This window comes from Crocodylus siamensis, chromosome 6 (genome assembly GCF_052110815.1).
Source record: "Crocodylus siamensis isolate JL-2025a chromosome 6, ASM5211081v1, whole genome shotgun sequence".
NCBI classification, from domain to species: domain Eukaryota; kingdom Metazoa; phylum Chordata; order Crocodylia; family Crocodylidae; genus Crocodylus; species Crocodylus siamensis.
Window position 1 is genome coordinate 74,167,672 of NC_143400.1, and position 13,892 is coordinate 74,181,563.

Consider the following 13,892-nt stretch of genomic DNA (forward strand, 5'->3'; position numbering starts at 1 on the left):
ATTAAACACTGAAATATTGGACTGTCTTAAGGTGGAATGTGTTTCATAAACATGAGTATCTGCTCCTAAATTCATATAGACTGACTATCCAAATTACTTGTCCCTTCCATATAAGAGTTCCATCGATGTTATCTACTGTGGAGGGAAGTGGTAAATCCTTATCGATGCTTTTAGGGAGATTGTAGTGTAGCAAAAGAATAATGAATATAATGGGGGGCTGGGGTTAGGAGTGTCTTTTTCTTTCCACCCTCTTGCCTTCCCTGCCAAAAGCTGGAAGAGTAATGTTCTCATTCATTAAGAATAACCTGTCAAAAGCCTAAAACCACTCTTTTGCATATGTTTAAATAGAAATATTAAGCACATGTAATCAAAACTGGCATTTTAATCATAGATCTTGAGAAAATACAGATTAGCTTTCATTCTAAACCAGTGCATTCTGATATGGCTTTCTAAAGGCATAACGTTTTACTTAGCCTGGCATTGGATATTAAATGGGCTTCCTAACTCAAAAGTAGGAAGGATGACCTTGAGGTTAAACACTATAGTGCTGTGTTCAGGCATGAATTTGAAAATTGACTTAAATCTCTACATCTCAGTTTCCTATTTTTAAGATGAGGAACACTTCACTGATTAGTAAGTAGCCATGGAAGAAGGACTAATATTCCACTGATAACATAGATGTCAGGTTTGTACTTCTTTGAATAAATATTCTGATCCAGAGGCTTTGCCATGGCCTTCCAAAACCTGTACAACTTGGTTTGCGAGAGATCTATCTAATTGTTCTTCTTTTTAGGTGTATATTCCACTGAAGTTTCTCCTAAACATAAGTTAAATAGGGCTGGTGATGTTGAGAAATTGAGGAGATAATTCTCATAGTTGGCATATTTTACCCTTAATCAGCGTTTGGCAGTTTGTTGTTAAAGTGTGAATTAAATATAGTGCCATCATAATTTTTATTTTGCCTTTTATATGATTTTGGGACTAAAGATTGATGCTCTGAATCTTCTAAAAGACTACAGTAATAGTTTAATATGATCACTGTTTTAAAAAAAAAAAAGTAATTCTTTCATAACTTCTAGATAATTAATCAGCTAACACAAGGTGGGATGGTGGGGGAAATATTTTCAAAAAACATAATAAGTTACATATTTCTTTAAAAAAAATAACGAAACTTCATGATATTAAATTGTATAAATAGTAAGTGTTTTGTGTGCAAATATGTGAGTACATGCAATGTAGCTTTATGCGAAAGAGTGGTGGTTTTATCTTGGACCAAACCTAGAAATCATCTTGCTAAAACCTTCAGAGTTTTGATTACCACTCCAATGGAGGAACTAGGTAGCCACCAGCAAAGTTCTACAGTTCTAGATGTTTTAATTCAGTGCGTCTTCCACCCTTAATGAACATGAGCTTAGTTTAGGGGTCAGCAGCTCACAGCCCTTGGATCCAGCCTGCAGAGGTGGGCCTTCAGTGGCATTCAGCATCCCACACTCTCCTTGTGCCATTGGAGGGATGAGCCCCAATACTGAGCAGGTCCTGGTGCCTGCCTTTCTCCTGACCTGGGTTGGTTCATTTTGGCCCAGAGCTAGAAAAGGTTGTCTTCTCCAGCTTGGTTTATTCTACAGGTAAAATTACTTCATCTCAGAGGCAACTGAGAAAAGCACTTTCTTTTGCTTCTTGACTCTTGCTTTGTGAAGCAAAATATAAAATGTATTTTTACTTGGGAAGAAGTCCACACTGAAGGAGAGGATCCAGAGTAGTAGCACTCTTCATAGAACTGAAGGGCAGTCTCTCTTACCTTCCATGAAATCTTCTATGTTGAGTCCTTTCTGTATTTTTGTCTGAGGTTTCTGCAGACCACAATTAGAGGGTAGTTCAGTGTATTTGCTGCTGACAACCATCCTGTCCTGCTGCTGAACTACTGTTAAACTCTATCAAAAATAAATGTGTAGTATTAGAAAATATATATTCTGCCTGAATTGCTTTAGAGTTACTATTTATGTAACTGGTTGTTGGTGTTACACAGGAGCAAAGGACTTGCCACTTGGGTAAAATATGAAATGTTGGGAAAGGTTGCTCTCTGACCAAGATTTTGGGGCAATATTTGCACTGCTTAATGTATTCAGAAAAGGTGCAGAAGTCTTTTCTTCTAAATCTATTCCTTCGTGATTTTAAAGTTATGTAACACTCCCCTCCCATCTCCCCAGAATGATGATAAACTGCTTGGAATGTTGCATTCAAAATGGCTAGTGTGGGATTTTGACAATCTTAGATAAATCAAAGACTGAATCAGTATGGAGACCAAAGTAGCCTTTTCATCCTCTACAGAAGATTATTCCTAGTCAGAATCTAGAATACATTGTGGTGTGGTAAAGAAAGACAAGTTTCACCACTGACCTTGAACTATTTGAGTAGTGCAGTTAAGTCCAGTACTACTTTGCTAGGGATAAATTCACTTTTAAACCACTATGTTGCATGTTAGACTTCTTATAAAAAGCTATTTTTGTGTTCCCTGGGATGTCATAGTTCCAGAGGCTAAAGTGGCAGTATTGGGCTAGATCATATGCACCACTTCTTCAGTGGAAGGAGAGGCCTTAAGTAATCCTTGTTCCCTTTGGGCTTGGCCTAGTGAGTGAGCAGATGGTGTGGCAGCTCAGGAGGGGGTATTCTGTAGTTCTGTGCTACATAAATCAATAGTAAATTTTATACCCATGTAAATAGCACACAGGGTTTTCCATGTGGTATACTGGTTAGCTAAATCTGGCTATTGTGTTATTGCTGTACATAAGTCCTGATGTTTTTCATTAAAATGCTTTTGCTGTCAGTAGCTCTTTAATAAAGAATTCTGTTAAGGAAACTTTCCAGTGACTCTATTTGAGCCTTTTTAATAATTAGTTTTCCAGTCAGTGTTACTTAAAAAGCCTTGCTTTGATTCTGATTCTATACAAATAGTCTAACCATTATGATAAACTACATATGTAAATATTGTTCACAGTCGGAGAATGCTGGAGGAGATCTCAAGGATGGCCAGCATCACTATGAAGGAGCTATTGTAATTCTTGATGCAGGAGCTCAATATGGAAAAGTCATAGACCGTCGAGTACGGGAACTGTTTGTCCAGTCTGAGATCTTCCCTTTGGAAACACCAGCCTTTGCAATCAAGGAACAGGGATTTCGGTAGGTCATTTTCTCTGTGTGTTTCTTTTACATGCGAGGACATCTGTAGTTCTCACTGACAAAATCAGGTGCTTGTAATATACATTGCATCTCTTACTGTAATATGTTGCTTTACGTTTGTACCTCAACTTGTTAACAGAATATCTGAGTTTTAATAGGGAAAGAATCTAGCACAAGGATTTACGTATACTTTTTCATGCTATAGTTTGCTGCTCAACTTAATTTGGGAAACAGAAGAAGTAGGAGTGTATGTATGTACATGTTAAGGCCAGTTCCTCTGGTGATGCAGCCTTTGAAGGAGTTGATTTTTATGTATACATAAGACTTATTAGTTCTTCCAGTTAACGTATGTGTTTCATAGATTTCATAGACATCAGGGCTGGAAGGGACCTCGAGAGATCGAGTCCAGCCCCCTGCCCAAAGGGCAGGAAGTCAGCTGGGGTCACAGGATCCCAGCAAGATAAGCATCCAATTTACTCTTGAAGGTGTTCAATGTAGGTGCTTGAACCACCTCCAATGGCAGGCTGTTCTAGACCTTGGGGGCTCGGACAGTAAAGAAATTCTTCCTTATGTCCAGCCTGAAACGGTCTTGCAGGAGTTTGTGACCGTTCGACCTCGTCATCCCTTGGGGCGCTCTGGTGAACAAACGTTCCCCCAGATCCTGGTTGTCACCCTTGATAAATTTATAGGTGGCCATCAGATCACCCCTGAGCCTACACTTTTCCAGGCTAAAGAGCCCCATGGCTGTTAACTGTGACTTCAACAAATTTTAAGTAATGTTGACTATGTTTTTCTTTTACAATGTTCCTGTATAATTTTCTTTAACAGAAGTTTACATAACATTTAAATATTTAAATTTACATCTGTGAATTGCATATTAAACCAAAGATGGCATACTTTGCCATGTGAAACTGTTTCTGGTAAGCAAGTAAACAAAAAAAAAAATTAAGTGAAATTCCCCAGTAGTGTTTTCTAGGGGAAAAGGTGATAAACTGATTTTGGAAGGGATAGGCAAAAATGCAACAAGGTAAAAAGAGACTGAGCAAGATAGTAGGAGGTGGAAGGCTGTTATAGGCCCCTGAGGCCAGAGAGAGGTGGGGGAGGAAAAAGTTATCCTAGTTTTAGTACCATATATTTGTCTTCTCCTATGTATGCCTCTTTCCGATAAGTAAAAGTTGCTGTAAAAGTCCTAGTAGTACTGAAGTGATATTGCCATGATGGTCCCGGAATTCTTGTGGGTGATATTTTTTATTGGATGAACTGCATGGTTGGAGTAGAAATGTATAAGTCTTAAAAATGTATACAAATCACTTGAGTTCCCATTATCATGGCCCTTTAATACCAGTTTAAAAATCCAAAAACATGGTGCGTGCATCTTACTATTGTGCTGGATAAACCATACAAGACCGATTTTTACTTCATTGAATTCGTGTTTTTCTAGCTAATAGTTGCTACTGAACTTGTAGATTGGCAGCATAATGGTGCCAGTCTGCACAAATATGAATTCACTATGCTCATTTAGAAATAGGATTTCAAGCCATTTATTTTATTAGGTTTGCAATTCTTTCCCTTTAACAAATGAAGCTGAAAAATACTTATTGCTACTAGGTCTTGCTTTTAAGATACCACAATCAAATCTTTTTTTTAAAAGTGGGCATCATGTATAACCTACCTTTTTTAAAAAGAAATTCTTGATATGCCTAATAAGATATCACATAGGTGTAAATTGACTTAAATTGTTTCCAAATTACACGGCCGCCCAGTTAGTGGCTTGGTAGTCTGTGTGCATGCCTGTGCTTGGGGGAAGGAGGGGGGTGTTCATTTCTTTTTAAAAAGAGAAGCTCTGTGCAACACTCTAACTAATGTTCTTTAAAACCACTATATTAAGAGAGTAGTTCTGCTATCACCTACCAGGTTTGTTGCTCTCCAGATTACCTTTTTAAAACTTGACAAAATATCTTCTTTCAAATGGTCACTGTTCCAAGGCTGACAAAAATCTACAATGCAAAACAACCAATAGACTTCATACTCTGGGTTTCCACCTCTGCAATCATTTGCTTAAATCTGGGTCGGGTCAACGGAGATTGAAGGTAGCTATTTGATGGTGTTTATTGATCTTTGTGATAAAAGTTGGTGCTTACTGCAATTCTTAAATGAAGGTTTCAAATACAGTGCATAGTGTCTAGCTTCCAAACTAATGATTAAATAGGGTACAAAGAGTCTGACATTTGTCATTCAAACTAATGTTTAAATAGGAATAGAAGCTGCATTATGCTCTGATCTAAATAAAGTTGGTCCTCTGTGGCAAGCAAGATGCAGATCTGTGAGTCAGTGTGGCTAAGGAAAGCTCTCAGTTTTGCTTCCATCAACTGAATCCATTGTGTAGCTATATAATTTAAACACTCTACTTAAAAAACCAAAAAAACCCCCACCAAAAACATACACCTTGGGTGACCAGTCTCATTTTTTTTTTTTTTTCCTGAGGGTGACTTGGGTATCTAAGTCACTTAACATATAGCCATACAAGCAAGTTACCATTAGGTCAGCTTGGGTGCAAAATTACAGCACCTCGGCTGTGCTTCAGTAACCACCAGTATGCTGTTACTCAGCTTTTCTTGGGAGGTAGGCGCTCTCATATATGACACAGAAGGAAAGTACAAACAGGTGCTTAATATGGCACAGTTAATATACTGTAAGTTCACATTCTCATTGACCTTACAGTAACTTTTATACCCCATCTTCATGTGCGTTTCCAAATCTTACCATGTGTGCATAAAAGAGAAGGCCTGATTTGTAAGTTGTTCCATCTTCAGAACAGTAAAAACAGGGGTGTTTGTACAAGGTATTGGGTGGGATTTTCTTAAGTGTGTTCAGTGCCAGGCAAACTGCTATTAGCAATTACCACAAGATGCCTGATCTTAAGCAATAGGAAATTTTTAGTTATGGGAACACTGAGAAAAATATAAGCCTGCTTTACTCTTCCTTTTGCATTTCCAAATAGGCAAATCATAGAGAGAATAGGACAAAAAAAAGTCGTAAGTAGTCACTAGCATGTTAATACATGCATGCTGTCTAAGAAGTAGATAAGCAGTCATGCAGGAATATCATTATAACTACCTATGTGGATGCTCTTATTCTGATACAAGCCCTTTTCTGATTTCTATACTTTTAGAAGCAGTTTAGGCTAAACTGGGAAAAAGGCACGCTCCTAGAAAATAAGTTTGTACCTGCTGATTTTGATAGTATACCAACAGTTCTTGAAATTTGCATATTTATCCCAGTTTATCTCTACCTACAGAAACACTTTTTAAAGTTAGAGTACACTCTCAATTTATAATTTATTACTGATTTATTTTTTCTAACGAGCAATTGGATCACTGGTTGCATACCAATGGTGTATACCAACACAATTATACTTTAGTAGACTTTTGGTCATGGATGGTTAAGAAGCCTATTTTGATGCCCTGTTCATAGGATATCTAACTTTTTTTTTCCCCCCCCCCCGTAGTCGGCCAGAAATTTTAGAAGGCATGGCTCCTTTTCCTCCCTCTAACATTAAATGCCACATGGATAGAACATTTTATGAGAAAGTTAGTTAGGTACAAGGGATCTAGAAGCAATAACTCTGAGTGATTATATGTTCAGGCTCTTTCTAGTGGTTTTAGACTTTAGCAGACTCAGCATGTGACTAGTGATTTTTAATGAGTTAAGTAGACATTTGCTTTTATGCTCATGATGTTGGGGGGGGGCTTTATAGTATATAGAGCACTTGTTCCAATTCTGCCTTAGTAAAACAAAGTTTATGCCAATTTAAAGAGGCATAACAAAATATGCTGTTTTACTTTAAACTGTAAAATACCAATTGTGTTCCTTGGGTTGGTTAGGGTTTTTTTGCTTAATTAAATTTAGTTGGTGGGGGGGGGGGGTTGTTTGTTTGTTCCCATTCCATACATGTCTGGATGGAATTACATGGTTGACTTTTGCTAGCACTTATAGATACTGCCAAATAGAGGTACACCAGTACATTAGTTCATATTGTATCGGCACCGATAGAAGCAAAATTGACATTATTCGTGATTGGCTTTTGTTGCCTGATGTGGCCAATTAACATCACTGATAAATGTCATAATGTATGCACGCAGCTGCACTAAGGGTGAAGGGTGGTGGCTCTTGTCACTGCATGAGTGCCCCAGGATCTGTTTGTGGCGTGAGAGTGGGTGGCGGCTGCTGCTGCTGCATGCATGGGGCTAGAGGCTGTTCTGGGCTCTTCACTGGGCTACAGCAAATTTTGGGGTGGCCATAACACCCCTCCCAGCATCACCGCTGCCTGGCCTGAGAGCAGCTGCTGGGAAGAGGCTAGCGTAGACCCCAGCCCTAAGTGTGCAGCGGCAGCCTGTCCTTTCCCTGCACACAGATACCAAGGGGCACATGCCCCTCGTGCCTCCCCAGGGGTGCATGCAGTGACGGGAGCTGCATCTGACTCTGTCCCGCCCTGGCTGTGCAGTGCCTGCCCCAGCCCCTCCATTCCCTCTGTCACTGCAGGGGCCTCGATCTGGTTCCATCCCCACCCCCCCATAAGCTTACCAGCCAGATGCTGCTCTTTGAGTTGCTGAGCTGCATGTCAGCAATCGGATTGTATTGGCTGATACGGCTAGTCAATAATTAGCTATTGGTATCAGCCTCAAAAATCTTTATTGGTGCACCCCTACTGCCAATGTATATTCTGTTGTCCATCTGCACCAGTAAAGAAGCTGAGTTTGCTTTTGAAATCCTTGGCTGCCAGGTATCTATACAGCAGGGGGTTTCAACTGGGAGTACATGTACCCCTTGGGGTATTTGGGATGGCCTCGGGGAGGTAGTAGGCAGCAGGTGTCACTGTTGTGCCACCAACACTTCCATCACCACACTGGCATGCTTACCAGTCGGCCATAGGGGACACCGTGTGTACATGTGTCCCATCAACTGGCCACTGGGAGTACACTGAACCGAAAAGGTTGAAACCCCCTGATATACAGTGTTTGAGAAATGTTTTTTTTTTTCTTAATATGTTTAACCCTAATTCTTTCTCCTGTGCCCCAGTAATGTCTCAAACTTTGTTCTATATGGAATAAATAGTACACCAATCCAAGGTTTGATGTTAGTTTAAGCTCAGTCCTAGAGCAATACCAAAAAAAGCCCATCACTAGACTAACTGAAAATTTATGAAGATCAATATCCTATATACCAGTGTGGAAAGGAAGTCTCTTCTAACTACGTTTTGAGAAGATGGAATGCTGTTTCCTGCTAGCATTAAGAATTAATTTCAAGCCCTAGATGTTGACGTGATGTCAGACCTTATCACATCATTCGAATTTGCTTACTCTGTCGGTTTTAGTGTCTATTCCCCCCCTCACATTATTATCATCCTAATTTGATGGCTGTTATCTGAGCAACTGTAAAAGCAAGTAACCCATGTTTATACCAGTTGAAGAAGCTAGAATTTGCACTTCTAAACAGTATGAAGTATGAACTACTACTGCTAAAGCATTCATGATCTATACTCCCCCCCCCTTACAATTCGACACCTGGCTATGAAATGGGAATGTGCTTATTACAGTCCTGTTTTAGGATAGCTTCATGGGTTTTTTTGTTTGGGGTTTGTATGTTTTTGTTCTGTTTTGTCTTGTTTTTTTGGTTCAGTTAAATCAATATGCTCTCTGTCCTGGAAAGTGCTCTCTTGTGCACCACAGTGTGTCAGAGTTTGTGCACCTTATTTTATGGTTGAAGTATACAAATCTCTGAAAGTCTTGTAAGACTTTGAGTTGATATTTAATGCAAATAAATGCTTTTTAGCTAAACTGTTAAATATGATCTTTTTTTCACGTCTGTCTTGTTTGCAGGGCTATCATCATATCTGGAGGACCAAATTCTGTGTATGCAGAGGATGCACCATGGTTTGACCCAGCAATTTTTACAATAGGCAAACCTGTTCTTGGAATCTGCTATGGCATGCAGGTGCTAGTCGGAAATCTATCTTGTTTTTAATGTTATGTCTTATTTGTGACGAGTAATCTACTGTTCTCAGTGGTGGTAGATGACAGAACAAGAAGCAATGGTCTCAAGTTGCAGCCAGGAAAGTTGAGGTTAGATATTTGGAAAAACTTTCTTACAAGGAGGGTAGTAAAGCATTGGAACAGGTTACCCAGAGAAGTGGTGGAATCTCTATCCTTGAAGGTTTTTATCACTTGGCTAGACAAAGCCTTGGCTGGGAATGAGATACTTAGGGATGATACTGCTTTGGAGCAGGGGATTAGACTGGATGGCTTCCTGAGGTCCCTTCCAACCCTAATTTTCTATGATTGTAGAAAAAAGTTGTGCTTTCTTAGCTGGCTTAAATGTAATTAAACCTGTTAATAAGCCTTGCATACAACAACACAGTTCCCCTAAAATTTATATGGTATCTGTTAGGGGGGTGGGAAATGAGCCATATTTGATTCAGATCACAGTCCCTATTTGATTCAGCTGAATCTGAACCTGAAGATTCGATGCTTGTTTGGAGAACTGGTGATTCGGCCATAGACACTGTTTCAAATTTTTTTTTCTATACACTTTGAGGTACCAGGTGTGGCTTACGAATGCTCTATCTGCCCCACCATCACAGCATTCGCACGGTGTGTCCCTACATGCTTGGCAGTGTACCTGGAAATGGATCAGAAATAATTCCGGGTCTGATGCTGACTGTGCTGGGGGGGGGCCCTCCTGTTTCCCCCAGCTCAGCGATCAGCTGTGGGGAGATGCCAGGTGTCCCTCCAGATCCAGGAGGCAGCAGTCACTGGGCCAGAGGGGCCCCCAGTTCGCTCCCTGGTGGACCAGAAGTGCTTCTGGTCCACTTCTGGATCTGCTGTTGAGTGGGCTGGCAGCCTTGCCCCCCCCCCCCCCCCAAATGTTCCTGTGAATGCTGAGATGATAGGATGGATGGAGCATCCACAAGCTGCTTGGTACCTTAAGGTATGTAGAAAAAACATTTAAAGCTGTGTCTGTATGAATCGTTGAATCTCTCTGAATTGATTTGGAGGGTTCCAATTCAATTTGGAGAGATTTAAAGGGTCTCCGGATTTTCAATTTGGGTTCAGAGATTTGGCCACGGAATCGGGCCAGATCAAATCAGTGACTGAAGCTTTGCACAGCCCTAGCGTCTGTAAAGAAAATGTATTAACCCTTTCATTGGCTCTGCCATGCAAACAGTACAAGAAATATTTGCTCTTTCCCTTTTACACCTTTGCTGACTTTGAACACTATTTTACATTTATGATGAGAAGGGGAGGTCCTGTAGGTTCGACACTACTACTGTTTAGCTGCTGTCGGGGAACATGCCTCTTCTAAACACAAATAGACTAGCATCCTTATTTATGTAGTACTCCTGATTTTCAAACTTAGAACTCTTAAATAGTTTTCAGGAGTATATTTGTGTTTGCTCTGGTTTTCTTTTGATTACTTAGTTGCCTTGAAACAGTAAACTGTTAGCATTTTCCATGCAGAGGATTTAAAATGCACAAGGTGTACGTAGCTGGGTGCCCAATGTCTATTGGTGCATTCTTTAGAGTTTTACACTGGCATTTATAGATACCGACCAGTGAAGAAGGTCTCTATAAAAAAGTATTAGTTTACCTAACAAAAAATTGGGTATATTTTTTAAAAAAAAATAAAAAATAAAATGTGTGTTGTGGTAGCAAATCAGTGTCCTACGGTATGACTCGGATCTAAGTGAATGTCTGGTAGAAGGCTGCCTTCAGGGGACTTCTATAAGATGGACTTTACAAAGAAGAAAGCCTTTGTGCATATATAAACAAACTACAGTAAAAGCTCTGTTAACGGGCACCTTACAAGCTAGCATGTTCTATTACCCAGCATGCCAGCTTATAAGGTAAAGTGCCCTGCGTGGCTTTTCCGGTTTCTCCGAGCCCTCACGGCCCGGGGCATAGCAAGGTGTGTAGGGCCCGTGGGAGGGACGGTGATGCCCCGAACGCGGCAGGAGAAGCAGCGGCCCAAACAGGCCTGTTTGGGCTGCTCAGTTAACTGGCATATTTTGTTATCCGGCACCCATAGGGAATGATTCGGGGGGTGCGAGATAAAAGCTTTTACTGTACTTACATTTTTATAATAATAAAATCAGTAAAAACAGTATACATAATGCTAAACTAAAATTACTTCTTAAATCGCAAAACTGTTTATGATGGGATACATACAGTAAAGTTCAAAGTACTAGGAAGGGAAAACCTAAATCACTGGTAAAAATTTTTGTATATGCTTCTGAGAGGGGAAGGCATTGTATTTGGAAGCCTGAAATCCAAGATGAAAATACTTGATCTGTTTGGATTGGAGTTATAAAAATCACTAATTCCACTAATTTTTAGAATCATTAGATGACTTTGTGTAGTGGTCATGAACCACAGTTTTTAAGGAAATTAACGTATCTTCAATCAGTTATCTTATAATGTCAATCAGGAAAGTATTAGATTTCAAATGCTTGTTCATACCCATAAGCAGGCAGGTCCTGGTTTTTCATAAGCCTTTGGCCACTTATATGACCATCTACTTGGTTATCTGATTATCATACTAATTGACTATGTCTAACTTTGTTAATATGTACCCTGATGTTTCCTGTCAAAGCCATGATTTATTTACCAGTTACTCTGTTTTTTGGTGCTTAAAGCATACTTCTTCCTGAAGAAGGGAGCTTAAGGTTTGTCTTGTACGTAGACACTATATAATAAACAAATGAAATAATTTGTAATGAAAATCTATATTGCTAAATACATTGTTAAAAACGTATTTCACAATTTTATACACTTTTTGGGGGCAGGAGGAGAATCTTCTGTTGTAAAATATGGTAAGGATAGGAATGGTTTCCAGCTGTGCCAAGAGGAGGCTGATAGAAAATAAATTATCTTTTTAGTAAGAATAATGGGATAACTGAGTTGGTGGAAGCATTGCATTACTAAAATAACAATGATGAACATTAGCCTGGTCTGAAGGGGATATCAGTGGCCAGAAGTTAGTTGGCATTGCCAATAGATTTAAGTTAGAATGTAGAGTTATAATTTAGGGACAGTGAGGCAAATATAGCATGAAAATGATCTTGCGTATGAGGAACTTATTTGATGTAACAGTGTTTCTGTTTTGACAGATGATGAATAAAGTATTTGGAGGTACAGTGCATAAAAAAAATGTTCGAGAAGATGGAGTTTTCAGCATTACTCTTGATAACACGTGCTCACTGTTCAGGTATGCATGCATTTAAATACCATTTCAAAAAGTGAAAACTGATGATAGTGCCACTTGTAGACAGAAGCTAAATTTTTAAGAGGAGAAACTAGTTCCTCCTACATTCATGAATGATCACTACTCTTCATACAGATATTGCAGTTTGTACACGTAAGTTGGGCAGCTGCATATTTAAACCTGCAATTGCCTAACTTTAGAGTTATACATGTGAGCAAGTCTACAGAACTCTGACCTCTATTTTAAATGGACTCCTATATTTTCTGTCTTTTAAAATAACTTTTTGCTCACACTTCCTATAAAGAATGCAGCCAAAACTTTGGCTTTTCACCTCCTATGTATGTGATTTGGGAGAGCTTTGTACCTGTGGACTCTAAACTATGTCTTTTCTCCTCTTTACTTTAAAAACCAGTCTGGGGATCTTTGCATTAAAAAGGTCTATAATTGTTTCATCATTCTGTTGTGCCAATGGGTTGCTTTTGTGTTGCCTAGCACCCACTGGTGTCCAAGCTCCTGGAAACTAGGGAAAAACTGAAAACATTAATGAAGTCTTCTCTCCTTTTTCTTTTATGCATGCTTTTGAATAGTCTGTAAGACCAATTTTTTTGTTCTGTTTGTTGTCACAATAACTCCATTTGAGTGCCTTGCTATAGTACGGTCAGCTTACCATACCTACAGGGTTCCAGTTCTTCTGATTTTTAGTTTTTATTTTCCAGATACGTGTTAGAATTTTGTACTCTATCCTCAAAAGTTTAAAGACCATTAGGACGAGGTTGTCCTTACGAACTTTCTTATATTTAGGCCTAACGAAGCTCTGTCATTTTTAAGTAGGAAGCCTGGTTCTTTTTATTTCTCCTAGCTTAATAAACTTCAGCAAGCTAGGCTTTGCTGTACTAAGATCAGAGGAACCATTTGCATTTTTCTTAACCAGCAGCTGACTTGAGAAGTCTGGAGAGGTTGTTCATTTTGCATAAGAGACCTGTTGAATGAGAGTTCAGGCCAACTCCAAAAAGCATCTCATAATTAAGCAGGTGACTAGTGCTGGGAAGGAAGCATGTGCTTCAGTGTTTTAGTGGAAGAGATCTTTTGAGATTTGGAGCAGCTGTCAAAGTATTTGTGCTCACCTTTCTGAAGAATAAAATCTATTATTTGCATTATTGGATATACATTTTGGTAGAGCACTACTATAGGTAGGGCTTGGATTAAATCTCAGGCCCAGCTTATGGTGCAGCAGCTCTTTTTAATCTTAGCATTCCTCACGCTGATGATTGGCAGAGGGGTCCTGTTGGCCCTGGCCTCACTGCTTATTCCTGGTGTCTGGGAGGTAGAAAATGTGGTTTTAAATGTGCTGCAGTTTTTGCCCCCATCTAGTCAGCAGCAAGCAGTGGGAGGTAAACACTGGCATATTTAAAACTGCAGTTTTTGCCTCCTGCCCATCAGGAGTAAACTGATGG

The 13,892-nt window shown here is 39.5% G+C and overlaps 1 protein-coding gene across 1 annotated transcript in view; it reads left to right on the forward strand.

The window, feature by feature from the left end:
• The window catches only part of GMPS (guanosine monophosphate synthase), a 58,085-nt gene that overhangs the window by 4,076 nt on the left and 40,117 nt on the right, over nt 1-13,892 (forward strand). The window contains exons 2-4 of the mRNA XM_090051999.1: nt 2,996-3,177; nt 9,057-9,171; nt 12,344-12,441. Of these exons, the coding sequence (XP_089908125.1) occupies nt 2,996-3,177; nt 9,057-9,171; nt 12,344-12,441 (395 nt within the window). The remainder of the gene's footprint in view (nt 1-2,995; nt 3,178-9,056; nt 9,172-12,343; nt 12,442-13,892) is intronic.